The 15,945-nt window shown below is 46.4% G+C and overlaps 4 protein-coding genes across 4 annotated transcripts; 3 read left to right on the top strand and 1 right to left on the bottom strand.

Moving 5' to 3' along the window:
• Positions 1 to 328: 328 nt before the first annotated feature.
• Positions 329 to 1,414, top strand: FVEG_04318 (hypothetical protein; the record flags this gene model as incomplete). The annotated part of the gene is made up of 4 exons (XM_018892106.1): positions 329 to 555; positions 612 to 704; positions 762 to 945; positions 995 to 1,414. 4 exons carry the CDS (start codon positions 329 to 331, stop codon positions 1,412 to 1,414), a joined length of 924 nt encoding a protein of 307 aa, XP_018748732.1.
• Positions 1,415 to 3,205: 1,791 nt separating this feature from the next.
• Positions 3,206 to 4,975, top strand: FVEG_15447 (hypothetical protein; the record flags this gene model as incomplete). The annotated part of the gene is made up of 8 exons (XM_018904574.1): positions 3,206 to 3,248; positions 3,295 to 3,576; positions 3,631 to 3,742; positions 3,794 to 4,024; positions 4,072 to 4,242; positions 4,299 to 4,382; positions 4,430 to 4,688; positions 4,742 to 4,975. The coding sequence occupies 8 exons, from the start codon at positions 3,206 to 3,208 to the stop codon at positions 4,973 to 4,975; spliced, it is 1,416 nt and encodes a 471-aa protein (XP_018748731.1).
• Positions 4,976 to 5,729: 754 nt separating this feature from the next.
• On the bottom strand, positions 5,730 to 7,187 carry FVEG_04315 (hypothetical protein; the record flags this gene model as incomplete). Its single annotated transcript, XM_018892105.1, has 4 exons — positions 5,730 to 6,420; positions 6,484 to 6,624; positions 6,677 to 7,024; positions 7,093 to 7,187. The coding sequence occupies 4 exons, from the start codon at positions 7,185 to 7,187 to the stop codon at positions 5,730 to 5,732; spliced, it is 1,275 nt and encodes a 424-aa protein (XP_018748730.1).
• An 803-nt stretch (positions 7,188 to 7,990) lies between these two features.
• Positions 7,991 to 12,724, top strand: FVEG_04314 (hypothetical protein; the record flags this gene model as incomplete). The annotated part of the gene is made up of 14 exons (XM_018892104.1): positions 7,991 to 8,684; positions 8,740 to 9,011; positions 9,066 to 9,276; positions 9,343 to 9,697; positions 10,900 to 11,074; positions 11,127 to 11,170; positions 11,227 to 11,414; positions 11,472 to 11,569; positions 11,620 to 11,709; positions 11,765 to 11,907; positions 11,975 to 12,113; positions 12,168 to 12,299; positions 12,351 to 12,514; positions 12,565 to 12,724. The coding sequence occupies 14 exons, from the start codon at positions 7,991 to 7,993 to the stop codon at positions 12,722 to 12,724; spliced, it is 2,865 nt and encodes a 954-aa protein (XP_018748729.1).
• Positions 12,725 to 15,945: the final 3,221 nt, after the last annotated feature.

Raw genomic sequence — 15,945 nt, 5'->3', positions numbered from 1 at the left:
GAAGCGGCCGAAAGCCCCAAGCCTCGAGATAAGATAAGCCCAGGCCCAGCCCCACTGCGATAAGATCTTGAGTGGCTCAGCTTTCGCAATTGATAGCATTAGCATTTCCAAGTTGGGAAGTATTAACGCTATCAACTCGTTGGCTCGTTTGCAGTGCGTAACTTTCTAATCTATATCGGTTTGATCTAATACAAGCCGTTGTGCATATATACCGGCTTTAATAAACGAACTGTAAGATTAATTCAGAGTAATAATTGCAACAGTCAGAGTTGTGTTCCACTTGCAAATACGCTTTCTTACATCATACTCTATTAAGTCTTTTGTCCAAATGCCTAACCCTGCTCATCAGCGAAACAACCCGGAAATCACGGCGTTGCCAGCAACGGCCCCCATCGAAGAAATCGTCAGCGTAATTCGCAGAGATGGAGGTATCATCATCAAGAATTTCATCACGCCAGAAGAGGCAGATCGAATTCAGGCAGAGGCCGACCCTCACTATCAGAAGGTTGGCAAGTATGAGGGCACACTGTTTCCTCCTACTGACCCGCCTCTGAGGTAAGTCGCTCGCATTGTTTTCCTTTGAAAAGTGGTTAATAAAATGGATTGTGCAGTGGTTTCGCGGGAAAGTCTCCAACATTTGCTCACAAAGCTATCAACCATATTGTCTATCGCGAGGCATCAAAGCTGCTTCTGAAAGAGGAGTCGTAAGAGCACTATTCTCTTGAAGTCTGAAGTTTTTATCTAATCATCGAGACATACAGTTACCCTTTCCGCGACGGTAAGCGATGCAAGTGCGTGTCTTACCCCGTCTTGGCTGTATCGGAAGCCTTTTCTCGTGGTCGATCTAAGGCTCAACCCCTCCATCGGGACGATATGGCTCAACACTTTGACCATGTCGAAGGTAGCGGGGAGAGCTCTCTGTTGGGGTTACTCGTTGCAGGCACTGTACGTGGCCGAATTGCCTCTTCTGATGACCATGCTGACCTCATTGCAGAAATGTACCTTTGAGAATGGAGCCACTCAAGTCATTGTCGGCTCTCATCTCTGGCCCGAAGCCGCCATTTCAGGACCTGCCGATAGGTCTATGTGCTCCACGGCCGAAATGGAAAAGGGCGATGCCGTTATGATCATCGGTAGCGTGTGGCATGGTGCTGGAGCCAACATTACCGACGAGCGACGCAACATCTTTTCTTGTCATATGGTGCGCGGCTCATACCGGGCGGATGAGAACCAGTACTTGGCTATTCCTCGTGAGGTCATCAAGGACTACGACCCCGAGGTACAGTCGTTGTTGGGTTACTCGGTCAGTCACCCAAATTGTGGTCATGTGGATATGAAAGATCCTATTGTCATGCTGGGTAGTAAGGAAGATCCTTTCGGGTACGGCAGCATTGAAGGGCAGGTTGCAGCCTAGACACACTGGATGCCAATATCTATCTTTCGTGCTCGATTTAGTTGAAATGATATGAGTACATTCTTCTGTCTGTGTTGCTCAGATATTCGTCCGTATCAACGTCTATATCAACGTCTTTATCAATTACCGCACAAACAAGGAGCACTTAGTGTCAGCCGAAGTCCATTATTCAGGTTATCCAGCCTTGCTACGGCGGTCAGGCTAAAGTCTAATTATCTTCAATGCTACAGGAAAATAATTAAAAACACCATCGTACTTGCTATCATTAGACCATGATATTAGATCTTATTCTAATGTCCAATGTTTCTCGGTCTCACCGTAGCATTCACATCTGCAGATTGCTATGGCTAATGTATAGATACAAGTTGTTATCCAGAAGTGTTATATGAAGTTGAGCCTTCTGGATGAGATCCTATTCCAGCAGACAGAACCGAGAGCCTGAAACACGGTATCGGGCGCCTGAAAGACTTTGCTTTGAATCGCCTATGTAGGCGGACATCCCCTTCAGATTGTGGATGCCATTGGTCTGCAGGTCCCGTTGAATATTGAGATTCATCCCTACGAGTTCATATCGCCTCAAGATGTATCAAGCTAATACTGCTAAAAGCCTTCGATAAACTCAGAGCTCAGGCAGAACTGGCTGCCTTGACTGTATGTATACAGATACTAAACTAAACATATTCTAAGTTATTAAAGTTATAGTTTCGCTAGAATATTCGGCTCTATGAGAGCGACAATTCAGACACCTAGGCCTCCCTTATCCCGTCTTCAACTTCGTTTCGGGCAAGTCGAACGATCTGTAAGTAATTAGCTAAAAGCTCCAAGAGACAGGCCTATTACTATATGTATCTCTAGATCTTAGACTGGCCATATTATGTTTAATACGATCCTTTCCAATTGGCTGTTTCGTCATGGAATTAGTTGCTCTTGGGGAACATAATATACAGAAACACGAGATAATGCAGGAGACAGCGTTACTGACAGCCGCAAATATGGGACAGCTCTTCATGCGGGGTTTACTGGCAAAATCAGATCTAACTGTAAATAACCTAACGCTAGCCTTCGAATAACATCATCCAAGCTAACAGGTTAGCCTAGTTCATTCTTATCTGGAAGGATCTGTCCAATCAAGAACTAAATGATTACCGGCGTTATCTCTCCTTGTTGTTATCTCTTTCACATTAAGTTGATACCACCAACAAGGCTTGTACTGATAGCATTAGCATATCCTGGTTTGGATTAGTCCAATAGCCAACATCAAACTGCTCAGCAATCAGTCACTCAAATATCATTTTGTGCTATCTCGAATCACTGAATGGGCTTCTTATAGTGAACAGAGATATCACATGGCTTTAGCATATCATATGATGTTTTCAGAAAGGTAGACAATGATACTGATACTATAACAGGCCGCGATACAGAGTTTCGCTCATGAGTTCGCTGAAGCTAGATAAAGATATATACTTAAGACGGTTGCCGCAGTTCCTGAGTATCCAGAGTCATTCCATAACTCCTTTAACAATTCATCATGACTACTAGAATCAATCCCTCGCCAGTTCAACACCTTCCGCAGACTTTTGGTCTCTGGAGCGGCATAAGCATAGGATGGCTTACCATCAATTCCTTCGGTGGAATATCCTTTATTTTGTTTATCAGCCTCTCAGCCGGTGGCCTTCCTACTCTCGTCTATGGCTAGTAAGTCCAGAACGCCTTCTGTGAATTCTCTTCCATGCCGGAGCTGATACAAACCCTTTTTGAAGCACGGCTTCGTGTCTTTGCGTCATGTGCATCATGCTCGTCTTCGCTCAATGCTCGGCAAGATTCGCTACTGCTGGTATGTCGATCATCCGCAGCTCGTCATTCGTACTGATTTCCTCCAGGCGGCGCTTATCACTACGCTGTCTTTCTCACCCCTGAGAAGTACAGGCGACAGGTTGCTTATCCTCTCGGTTGGCTGAACTATGCTGGCTGGGTCCTGACTCATGCTGCCTGCTGTGCTGTTACCGCCACCTTGTTTTTGGCACTGATCAATCTCTGTAATGCGGACTTTGATGTCACTGTTAGATGGCGTCTTTTTGTCGCTTACATGATTGTCGCATTGGGCTGCTGGCTCGTTAACCGCTTTGGGTTGAGGGGAATTCCCATGCTGGAGAATATTGGCTGTGAGTACAGATATCACGGGTGCCCTCCGTAGTTCGATATGCTGATCAGTAAAGGCTGGGCGACCGCTGTTGGCTTCATCGCTTTCTCTGTGTTGCTTCTTGTTAAAGCTCCAAAGGCTTCCGCGAGTTTCGTCTTTGTAGAAACGAGCAACAGAACCGGGTTCGTGTCCAATAAAAATGCTTTGGCCTTCCAGCTTGCTAACCAAGTGGAAACTAGATACTCTTCTACGGGATTCGCGGTTCTACTCGGACTAATGAATAGTTTCTCAACTCTGATGGGTCTCGATGGCCCAGCACATCTAGCAGAGGAGATTCCACAGCCTAAGCGCTTTCTCCCCCGCATTATGATCATCGTCATCCTTAGTCAGTTTGCGATTGGTCTTGTTTGGATTCTTGTCCTGGGCTTTTCTGTCAAAGACTTGGATGCCATTGTTGCAACATCTACTGGGTAAGAACGATGACTTGGTTCCGCTGGACATTGCTAACACGCTGCAGAGTCCCCGTGCTCGAAATCATCCGACTCGCTATCGGCAGCCGGGCAGCAGCAATAGTGTTCTGTTGCATTCTACTTGTGAACATGGTCGCATCATCTCTTGGCTCGGCCATAACGATGAGTCGTCAAGGCTATGCCTTCGCCCGAGATAATGGTCTCTTCTGGAATGATAAGTATGAGTTAAACGACTTCCATCCCAATCGACTATCCACAGCTAACATTTTACAAGGCTGGTGCATTTGTCTCCAAAGACAAACCTTCCTGTGTGGTCAATCAATCTCTCAAGTGCTATTGTCTTTGCTATTGGTCTAATGTGAGATATAAAGCAATCAACGTGAAACCTCCTCTAACATAACCCAGTTATCTTTTCTCCCTAACCGCATTCAACGCTATAATCGGCGCACAAGCTGTTTGCCAGATAATCAGCTTTGGTGTGTTCCCCGGCTTCATTCTTGTCCGCCCCATTCTTAACAAAGCAACAGGGTTTCCCGCACTCATGCTTCTGTTGACCAAAAGATCCATGCTCCCTGCGAGTCCTCGCTGGGACTTTGGATTCTGGTCAACTTCGGTATACATTGTCGCTGTTCTCTACTCTATGCTCGTTACCATCGTGGCATTTGTATGTTCCAGTTCCAGCCTTGATGCCTGTTCTGGTAGCTAACACTGCGCTAGATCCCGCAAACCCATCCTGTAACTGCTGACACTATGAACTATACTGTCTTGATCATGACATGCTTGGCTGTTGCAATAATTGCCGGATGGGTCTTCGAGGGTCGCGGCAAGTTCACCCCTCTCAGGAATGTCGATCTAGATTCAGATGTCCAGGTGATCGAGGGCTTGGAAGAAGATGTTGAGCAACACGATCAGGATAAGCGACAAAAGGCGCAGGTCATAGCTCACGATTAAACCGCATACTGCTGGTGGAGTCTTGAAGTATTAAAGTAACTTACTTAGCTTCGGTATAGCTGGCTCTTCCCAGCTCCTATAATATACTACTCTAGTAGCCTCTCAAACACCGTTTGTTTCTTATTTACAGCATATAATAATTCTGAAAGTTAATCAAACACTGCATCAGGGGTACTACTTACACTGTGTCACCGCATGTTGCAAAGGTTATTGTCGCATCGTGGTGGGGAAACTGTTCGCGAAGCAAATCCCCGCCTCCAAAGACGTTTCTTCAGTTAACTTGGCGGTATTTCGCCCTTTGACGTCACTAGATGGAGACTATGGAGACTACAGAGCCGAATACAAACCAAATAAACACCCAAAGACCGCCAAAGTCCAGGTGGCGTTGATTAGACACAATCTCCTTTCTTTACAGGCTACGAAAGGTTCCCGATAGGGCTTTTGTGTAATTTCTGCGACACATTAAGGAATATGGAAAGTGCTACAATCATAGGTAGTTCAAGTTGTCAAGATAGTCAATGCGAATGAATTGCTCCGCAATCTTGATCCTAGTATTGACTTTCTTCTCAGGTATCTATGGTTACTTCCATCTATCTTTTTGGAACACATCATTAATAACAATTAGAAGGAATTTCTGCATACTATCTTACCATTCTCTCATTTTATGCCCCTGCAGCAGATACTTCAAGTTCAGTCTCATTTAAATCCCAGCCCTCCTTGTCCTCCTTTTTCGTTCGCACCATGGCCAGATCCATCAGTAGCGCAATTGCCGATAAACCAGCCCCAAACCACAATGCTGCCGAAACGGCAGAGCTTCGCCAGCATGACTCTTCGCTATGTTCGCCTCGATTGTGCCGGCAAAACCAAGTCCTAAGCTGTTGCCGTAGAGGTTGAGCGTCCCGATCAAACTAGCAGCTGGTCCCTGCTCTTTTTTCCCGACACTGCTGCTGGCGATGACTTGTGCAGCAACATATACAAAGTCAGGGCAGAAGCTACCGAATACAGTTGACGGGAAAATCTGTGCCCAGTAACTCTGTTGTTCTGGCATTGTAGCCAGCAAAATAGTGGCTGTCAGCGAAGTGAGGCATCCGATAGCAAGGATCCATTGTGCCTCAAGCCGGGGAATCAGCCATGCGGCCAAGATGACGGCGCAGGATGCCCCCAGTCCATATGGAATCCAGCCAACAGCGACGTTGAGAACGGACCATCCTCGTATCAATTGCTGCCACGCAACCATATACCAAAGTGTGATACCGACGGCCATGTAAACAAATAGGACGACAATCGTAAGAGCCTTAAAGCTTTTATCACGAAAGATGGAAGAGGGCATAATCGGCTCATCAGCCCATTTACTCTCCCAAAAGAAGAAAATGACCATCAGGACAATTGATATAATCAGCATCGCAATAACATATGGAGTCCCCCATCCGTCTACCGGCGCTTGACTTGAAAGTTGGTTAGTAAAGTTTCATGCTGTGTCGGGGGAAGAGAGGAGGGGAAATACACACTTCCAGGCCAAAGAGAACAATAAGAGACCTCCTAAACCGGTAATGATACCAATGCAATCAATTTTACCGTTTTTGTCGGCGGGATGCTCGTGGGGTAGAACAAAGAATAGCCCAGAAAAGCAAGTGGCCCCAAGACACGCCCTGGAATCAAGTTAACATAGTCCAAGATGCTAAAAATGCACATACAACATACACAGAGATAAAATGCCACTTCCATTCTGAATACTCAAGAAATGCTCCAATCATTAGCGCTCCGATGCCAGCTCCGACTGGAGGCGACGCTGCAAATATGGCCAGCGTGAAGTTGCGCACTTTGCCAGGAGGAACCATGATAGTAAGTGTAGCAACTGCATTAGGCATCAAGATACCGCCACCAACACCAGTAAAAGCGCGGATTATAATAAAGGAGGTATAAGTATTGCAAAATGCATTGGCAATGGAGAAAGCGATGATAATAATGCCGCCGAGAAGAAGAAGCCTCTGATGACCATAAACAGTGCCGAGGCGACCACTGATGAGGACGAAAGCGCTCTGCGTAAGGCTGAAACAAACGAGTCAGTCATTTTATCGACAGTAAATCCCGTGGCAAATTATGATGGACCAACGTACGAATATGCCGCAGCCATCCAGTTGGCCTGTCCCGGACCTACAGGCTTTCCTAGAATCTTGCTAAGCTCGTAACCGGCAGCTACAGTCGAGAACATGGAGATGAACTTGGTGCCACAAGGTTAGCAGACTTTCCTGGAGAAATATGCGTGCGGCTTATCTGGGATGTCTTACTTGCGTCAAGTTGCATATCAAAATCAGGAATGTGATCAAATATTGCTTGGTTTTGCTAAGCTTGATCGTCGATGCCACGCGTAAGAGCTCTGGTAATTGCTGAGAGTCCCCAGCAGTCTCAATCTGGCTGATCACCAATGAGACGCATGCGGACTGATTCGTTGATTTCATTGTCGCTAGCAATTTGTAGCAAGTAAAACTTGTCAAGTTTCTTCAATCTAGAACTTTAACTGAGGTTGTAAGTCTACTCTTACGCATCTCCGATGCTCTCAGAACGGGATGTATATCGGAATGGTTTAGTGGTTCGGGCCACTAGACCTATACCCAAAAGGGCTCAATCAAGCGAGCCTAAGTCTACCTGTTACGGAAGCGGGTGGGTGGATGCCTGATAAGCAGCTCACGTACATCTTTCCCCCCTCCTGATATGCCTCTTTCACTTATCAACCATTGCATTGCAAAGAATATCTTGGAAATAGCCTCGGAATCATGCGCCAAAAACGGTCCAGAAGTGGTGCGTGCCTTTCATCCGACCTTGTCAATGTTCTACTAACTAACATGGGTCCTATCTTCTGTAGGGTGTTGGACTTGCCGTCGGCGTCACCAAAAATGCGACGAAACGAAGCCAGAGTGCTTGAACTGTCGTATACGTGGAGCTACCTGCGGTGGCTATGATATCCTTCTGAACGATTTTTCTATGCATCGCAATGGCCAGATGGTATCAAAGATCATGAGAACTGGCCCTCGTCGGCAAAACAAAACTGTTAAGCAGCAAGGATCACGCTCAGAGGTCGGCCGACATGAAGGCGAGAGGACCGCAGTCTCCGATCCCGGCGTAATGTCGATTGATGACAATTTGATCTCGTATGGCGAATCTCAACTCCATCTAGAAGACAGTGCTGTAGGCATAACAGACTCGGCAATCTCTCCATTGTCCATGAATCAAGATATCACGGTGCTCACAGACCAAGCCCCGGTTGCCATGCAGCATTCCACTACAAGCCCGTCTCCAAGCTCTGTCGATCGGAACCTTGACGATTCTCATGCACCAGAGCCAGCATCACCCGCGACTAACGAGACGAGTGATGATGCGGGAATATCGCACCAGAATAACACGAATTTGGCGGCATATAGCGCCGAGGTTTCGGATCTACAGAATCACATCACTGTGGCCTTCGCCTCGTCGAGTGCAGAGACAGAAGCCACTGTGTTGCCTACCCATTGCGCACCAGGAGATTTCTTTGTCGATGATACCATAGCAGATTCCTGGCTGCCTCTTGAGGACAGCAACGATGAGGAAGCCTCGGGCGTTAGAATTACTGCGGGATCGGAGTCCATAAATCACATCTTGTCCCGGATCAGCGACACTCCAACGTTACCGTCCTCAATCCCCGATCCTTTCGACGACTATCTGTTCTGCCACTGTAATATTAATTCGGTCTAGATTCTCGATAAGCTCAGCTAACAGTTCGATGACAGATATGCAGAATCTCTCTCTTTGCCTTTACCCTATGAGGCCTGATTGCAACCCGTACCGTGACATCTACGGCGACCTTGCAGTGAGTTCCCGCTCGCTACGAAGCACAATACTATTTGCCTCCGCATCCCATCTAGTAAACTTGGGAAGATTGCCAAAATTCGCCCTTCAGCCATACCGCAAGGCCATGAGAGTGGCGTTCCGAGAGGGTATAGCCATCGAAACCGAACTCGAAGGACTCGCTGCCACAGCTCTACTGTCGGTAGTATTTGATGTATAGAAACACACCAAGACTCTGTAATATGTACTTCATGACTAATTGGAATAGGTTATTGATACTGGCTTGGACACTTGGAGTACGAGACTTCTTGGGTGCCGTCGTCTACTTAAAAACGCCACAGATAAATCGAATGGAACCAGTGGGCGATTTCTGCAATGCATGGTCGTCCAGTACAATTGGGCTGCTACTATGAGCCGCACACTTCTTAGGGATGTTGTGTCTCAGGAGATTCTTGACGAGATTGGAACCGTTATCCATGGTTAGTAACCTCCGCTGCCTTGGCTTCAACATGTGTATCTCCTACTAATTGCGTGTGGCTTGAAAGTCCCTGGTTCCGATACGAAGGCTGGAAGGAAACAAGGGGCCAGAATACAATCCCTCTGGTGGCATAATCTCCCTGATCATGCTATGCACCTCATGTTCCGTGAGGTGACGGATCTCGCAGCCCAAGTCCATCAAATGAAAACATCCCGCAAATCAGTCGACGATACTCTTAAACTTATGGCTCATGCGGGAGAGCTCGTTCGAAGGCTGGAAAACTGGACCCCAGACGTGTCGATGGTGGACCAAGAGCACACAGATTCCGTCCAGCACTTTAACGCCATATGGCAGCTTGGATTACTTTGTTTTATCCACCAGGAAATTTACACTCTCGATTCCAGCGATACTCGCATCCAGAAGTACGTAGCCATGGCTATCGAACCTCTCCGGAAACTCTCGTGGCTACAGGCCTGTCTTTTCCCCCTTTTCATGCTCGCGGTGCATGCTCAAACATCGGAGTCACGGTCAGCGATCGAAGATTCCCTCAGCATGATGCATACTTCGCTAGCCTTTCAGACTCCGCTTACTATACTTCTCTCTCTGAAGGATATTTGGAGTCACTATGATACATATGGACCTGCTGCCTCCAGATGGCGAGATCTAATTAAGAACACGACTGGGGAATTTAATATCTTATTATAAATGTGTCTGGCTTTAAATATATATTAACCCTTTTAAGAACCGATTTCATCGCCGTCTTGAACAAAAGCATTTCTCCAGGTCAGCGGATGAGTATATACTCTTACTAGACATCGAGTTAAAGGATGTTGGCTGTCATGCAGCAGTGCCCCATAATCCTGGATTTTACACTGAAAGAGACTTAGAGGCCACAGCGTGCAGTTCCTGTACAGCCCAGAGCGTAGTTTTAGGGTCAAGCAACTCGCAACTAGATAATTAAATTGAAGGTACCATATAATAACCGTAGACATAAACAACAGCTTCCTATATGATAACTCCAGTATATTTCGCAGCAACAGCCCTAAGTTTACAGAAGCAAGAAATTATAATTATTAGATAAAATATTTAAGGTAAGCACAGCGACTACGGAATAGGGTAAGTATATGTAATGTAACTGGGCGACTTGGGTCGTGTCGCGTCGTGCTACGCCATTCTGTAACGAGCTAGACTACATGACCTTCTGAACCGGGAATGAGCCCGAGAACGGAACCGTCACCGACAAATCATGGACTGCACGTTATCCCCCCGACAATTGTGGGGTCATCATAATTAACTCCCCGATCTGAGAGACTCTCTCAAAGTGATGGTCATTCCGGAGCGAATATTGAAATAACAGAACTAGAGTCGAAGTGCAATACCCTGATTTGAATACCTTTTAGGATCTTTTTCTCAGTATCAATCACAAGTCAAAAACACTAAAGCCTGCCACGACAAGTCACTTCAATTCAACCATGTTACTGGACATTCATACCTCAATCTTCAGGATAGCTGTATTGACACTTTGTGCTTTATTAGTACTCAAAGTAGCTGTCTCTATTATATACAACTTCTTTTTCCATCCGCTTTCTAAGTATCCTGGGCCGCCGCTTGCACGAATCTCAAGATTATGGAGCCGAATCGGCAACTTCCAAGGGCGAAAATCAGAAAGAATCCACGAAGCACATGTTAGGTATGGCTCTGTGGTTCGAGTTGGACCAAATAAACTTTCTTTTTCAACACCCACTGCCGTGCAGGCAATCTACACTTCCAATGACTTTACCAAAGAAGAGAGCTTCTATGTAAGTAGTTAATTGTCAAGAGACATGATTTTCCACAGCTGAGTTGAAGCAGCGCGCGAAACGAATCTTCCATGAGAACCACTTGTTTAGTTTCAGGTGAGTCTTTTCGCATGTTCCGAGAATTCTGCCATGCCGGAACTGACCTGATATAGAGACGCCGAAGCCCATAAAACTCGCCGAAAGAATTTCTCCAGAGGGTTTTCTCAATCTTCAATGCTCGATTTTGAGCCCCACGTCTCTTCAAAGATCAAGGCGCTTCTGAATCAGTGGGCGACGAGAGCTAATGACGGACCCATCGACGTGTATCCTTGGTGTCACTGGCTGGGATTTGACGTCATTTGTGGGTGCAACAGACGATGAAACAGCTTTTATACACAGGAGACTGATTGGAACCCAGACCATCTTATGTTCGATGAGGATCCTGGGTCTGTGCCGCGGGGCCAGCCGCACCAGGTCATGAGATACATCAAGGCTTGGAAACCCACCTATATCTATGTAAACTCCACCCACTGGACGAGCTGCTGATGGAAACTGACAGATTATAGAAAGAATTTCTTCCTCAGATGGAACAATACGGAGTCTACGTACCTGGAACCATCGGCGGATACTTCAGGGATGTTCGCACATGGAAGAAGGTGAATAACCTTAGAATATACACTGCTTCATTCAACACCGACTAATCTTGTGTAGTATGCACTCAAGCTTATCGAAGAAATACGCCAGAAAGACTCGCACACACCCTTCCTCCGAAATGTCCTCAGTGCGGAGAAGAGCGGAGACGCGGCCCAGCCTCTGACGAACTCGGAGCTTGCGGAGGAATGTATGGGAGGCATGTAAGTTCAGACACGATGATAGATAGATCTTAGCATGATTCGGCCGAGCTGATAAGTATTTGACTAGGTTCGGCGGAAGCGGAACTACAGCAAATACGTTCGTATACATACTCTGGGCGTGTTTGAAACAGCCCAACGTGGTAGCAAAGCTGAGGTCAGAGCTCCTCCAAGCATTCCCAGAGCCAGGATTGGTACCCGACTACCAAGTAATTGCACCTCTCCAGGATAGCTGTGGTATTTACTAATCGACATAACGCAAGACATGCAGCAAGTTACCCTACCTTCAGGCTGTTATCAATGAGACCCTTCGAAGGTATCCCACTATCGTGGCAAGGTCGCCACGCACCGCAAATAATGATACCGTAATTGATGGAATCCCAGTACCTAAAGGGGTGAGTCAAATCTGACACATGCATTGTATACTCTGTACTCAGAAATTCTAGACTATCGTGGGAACTCAGAACTTCACCATGCATCGCAATGAGGATGCATTTCCATCACCTGAGGACTTTATACCTGAAAGATGGCTGGCCGCTGATGGCAAAGAAACTCTTAAGGCATCTTGGACACCTTTTTCTGTTGGTTCTAGGAGGTGCATCGGCATCAAGTAAGTTATAGAAACTTCATTCACTGCACTTGCATCAGCTAAGATAACAGTCTCGCTCAAATGGAGCTTTCCAAGCTTACTGCGGCTTTCTTTCTGAGATTTGATGCAAGGGTTGATGAGGCCATGACTGAGGAAGATATGAGAATGTATGACACGTCCAATGCTGGTCCAGCTGGTGCGAGGTTATTTGTACATATGCGGGAAGTATAAGAAAAGGGGACATTATTTAAGATAAAGCAAGAGTTTGACTTCAATGGGAAGTTAAATAGCAATAGATCTAGTGTTGCAAAACATGGAAGCCTTTGCGTCTGTGTTTATTTTATTGTTCTAATCAAGTTTCTATATTGCACAAGCAGACAGCTCCTGCTCTATTATGATATATATATACTCCATGTTTTCGACCCGATGACCATCAATTGGAACGCTTGATCATGTTACAATGGCTATATCGAAGTCTGCTTGCTTGTTGAATAATTGCCGGAAACTTATTAGTACGCGTCGGCAAACGTGGCCCAGTGTCGGAAGCGGGGTGAGTTCACCGGCCCATGCTCATTCCAGACTCCAGAGTCACGGTCGGCAGATAGTCCGCCAAGTAGACGAAAAGGCGGAGTAACAGTGATTAACGTAGTTGGGTTTGGCGTATTTTCTGTGCAGATAAACGTACCACGCACCAGCATCCGAAGTCCACTCGAGAAAGTGGGAGGTGAACTCGTCAATCCAAGCAAGACTACCAGCTACAATCACCCCAAGGCTGGCCATGAACGCAACCAGGGTAGATGATGCGAGTGGACGAAAGGTTGTCAAACGCCGTAAGATCGCACTCGCATGCGAGTACTGTCGGAAGCGAAAGACGCGATGTGACGGCAGGCAACCTGCTTGTTCAGCGTGTGAAGCTAAGGGTCTGAGTGCTACTTGTCTCTATCAACAGAGTTCTCTCACAACAAAAAGGTAAAAACATTACGACACTCTGAAAGCGATAATCTAAACCTGGGTAAATATAGATATGTCTCGGACCTTGAGGCTCGAGTACAAGAGTATGAGCGACGGTCCCAAGCAACTTTCCTGATGTCCAGCGTCACATCTGAAAAGACCACGGACCAAATCTTCTCTCCGGCCCAGGACACTTTCCTGAGCCAAAGGAAGGATAGACGGCATCCCCAAATACAACAACAGCCCGGTATGGCGATGACAGACGATCCTCCATCGATTTCTTATCATCATCTCGAAAGCTTCCAGTCAGATGACAGGTTTCTATCCCCTCCAAGAACCGAGTCTGTCAGTGGTGACGCGATGGTAGTAGTTCCATCTCCCGAATGCAGCGATGATAAATATCTTGGTCAGTCATCATCAATATCATTTATCCAGTCAATGCTGCGAACTGTGACCCGGGATCATTCAGTCTTTAAGGTCTCTCATCATCCAGCTAAGAATTCATATCCGTTCCTCCAAACCATCGATGAACAAGCATTGTTTCTTCGCCCAGGAGAGTAGCCGACGGCTTTGTACAAGCCTACTGAAGATTCTTGCACCCAATACTGCCTGTTTTACATAGACCGGCTTTCACGGGAATCTACGATAAGTTATGGATGGTAGACAATGCCAAAGGGTCGGATCAAATCTGCAATATCGACGACGCGGTTTTCCTCTCGACTGTCAATATAGTCCTGGCAATCGGATGTCAATTTAGCGAAAAGATCGAGCCGACCCGAGAGTCGACCATGGCGAGCAAGTTCTACCAGCGATCAAAAGCTCTGTTAACAGACGAAGTTTTGGATCATCCAACATTAGCCCTTGTACAGCTTTTGCTACTCACAGGCGTGTACCTGCAGTCTACAGAGTATGCTAATAGATGCTGGAACACTGTCGGGTTAGCCATTCGGTCGGCACAAAGCATTGGTCTTCATCTTGATCGCAAATGCGGTTCATTAAACCAGCTCGAGCGAGAAATGGAAAGGAGAGTATGGCATACGTGTGTATTCCTAGACCGGTGAGTACTTGATTATCCTATATCTACTCCTGAACTAAACAAATCGTGCCTACAACAGCCAGCTCGCCTGTACTTTCGGCCGGCCACCAATGGTTGTAGACTCATCAACTGTGCCCAAGCCTGAGATGATCAATGATGAATATCTATCGGAAACTCGCCAAGGCGTTCAACCAGCAAATGTCTATCCACAGATGGGTTGTTTCGTCTACTCCTGCGACTTGTTTGACATTCTATATCAGATCTTGGTTGAATTTTACGTCAAAAAAAAGTCCAACCCTCATAACCAGAGTACAGGTTCCTGGTTAGGAGAGGAGATACAAGTTATCATGGGCTACCATCGGGAGTTAAACGAGTTTCAAGAATCACTCCCGGCCTTTTTGGCTACCTCTGAAAGCTATATGGACTCGACCTGTACAGATGAATCTGGAGTTGCTCTGGGGTCTCGGATATTGCATTCCAGGTAACTTATGCCACTTGCCTCTTCTGTGCCAGACCAGGCTTTTTCTTGTCTGTTAGCTAACCTTGAACTGATCTCAGATTATTATACATACGCATATTCCTCCTCAGGCCAGTTGTACTCCTAGTAGCTCAGAGATCAAGTGAAACCAGGGCCGGAAATACGATAAAGAGTCGAGATAGTCTTGATCAGCACCTAGTCCTGAAAGCATCCGCTCTTTGTATTTCCACAGCCCAAGAGCTGGTAGCACATATGCATGACAATATGGGCACCTCTTACTGGACATCCATTTCCCACAAGATACATTGTAAGACGAGACTTGGCATGTGATGCTCTATTGAGTAGCTGATAACAGAGTAGATGCGTTTGCCTGCGTTGTGGTACTGGCTGCTGCACGTCTTTGCACTGTGATGAATGGAGATATCGGCAAGGCTTCAATCCAAGCTTCATGGTTGCAGTGTATGCGCGTATTTGATGAATACAAGCTACACTCTGCTGCGGCCTCTCACGTAATAAGAATATTGGGAGTATTAGAAACTCGGCTTCCAGGATTCGGACCTGGAATTAACAAATTTCCCCTCGAAACACAGATATACACTGGAGAGCGAGACGCTATCACAGAGCAAGGAGATAATTCTGTGGATGATGGCCAGCGGTTATTGGACTCCGGGGAGCTTGTGGGTGATCTTCCAGAGATCGACTTTGATTCTACATGGGCGCTCTTGGACGATCTGCTTCAGTGTGAACACTCTAGTTACAACGTTACCAATCACACTAGCCAGAGCAGCTTGAGCTCAGGTATGTTGGGAGGGTTTCTATAGGAGTTCCAGTTTATTACCATCTTTCCCCTCCTTCCAGAAAGTACCCTCCTCAACAGCCTCAAGGACTACCAAGACAACTTGACATCCCATTAAGATGTTATTAGCTCGAAACTATAAAACAGCCCAAATAACAAGGTCCTAGCATACCAACGACGACACAGATCAT

Source organism: Fusarium verticillioides, chromosome 4 (assembly GCF_000149555.1).
Source record: "Fusarium verticillioides 7600 chromosome 4, whole genome shotgun sequence".
In the NCBI taxonomy this organism is placed as follows: Eukaryota; Fungi; Ascomycota; class Sordariomycetes; order Hypocreales; family Nectriaceae; genus Fusarium; species Fusarium verticillioides.
Note: the sequence above shows the minus strand (reverse complement) of the source record. Positions and strands in the feature narration are given on the sequence as shown.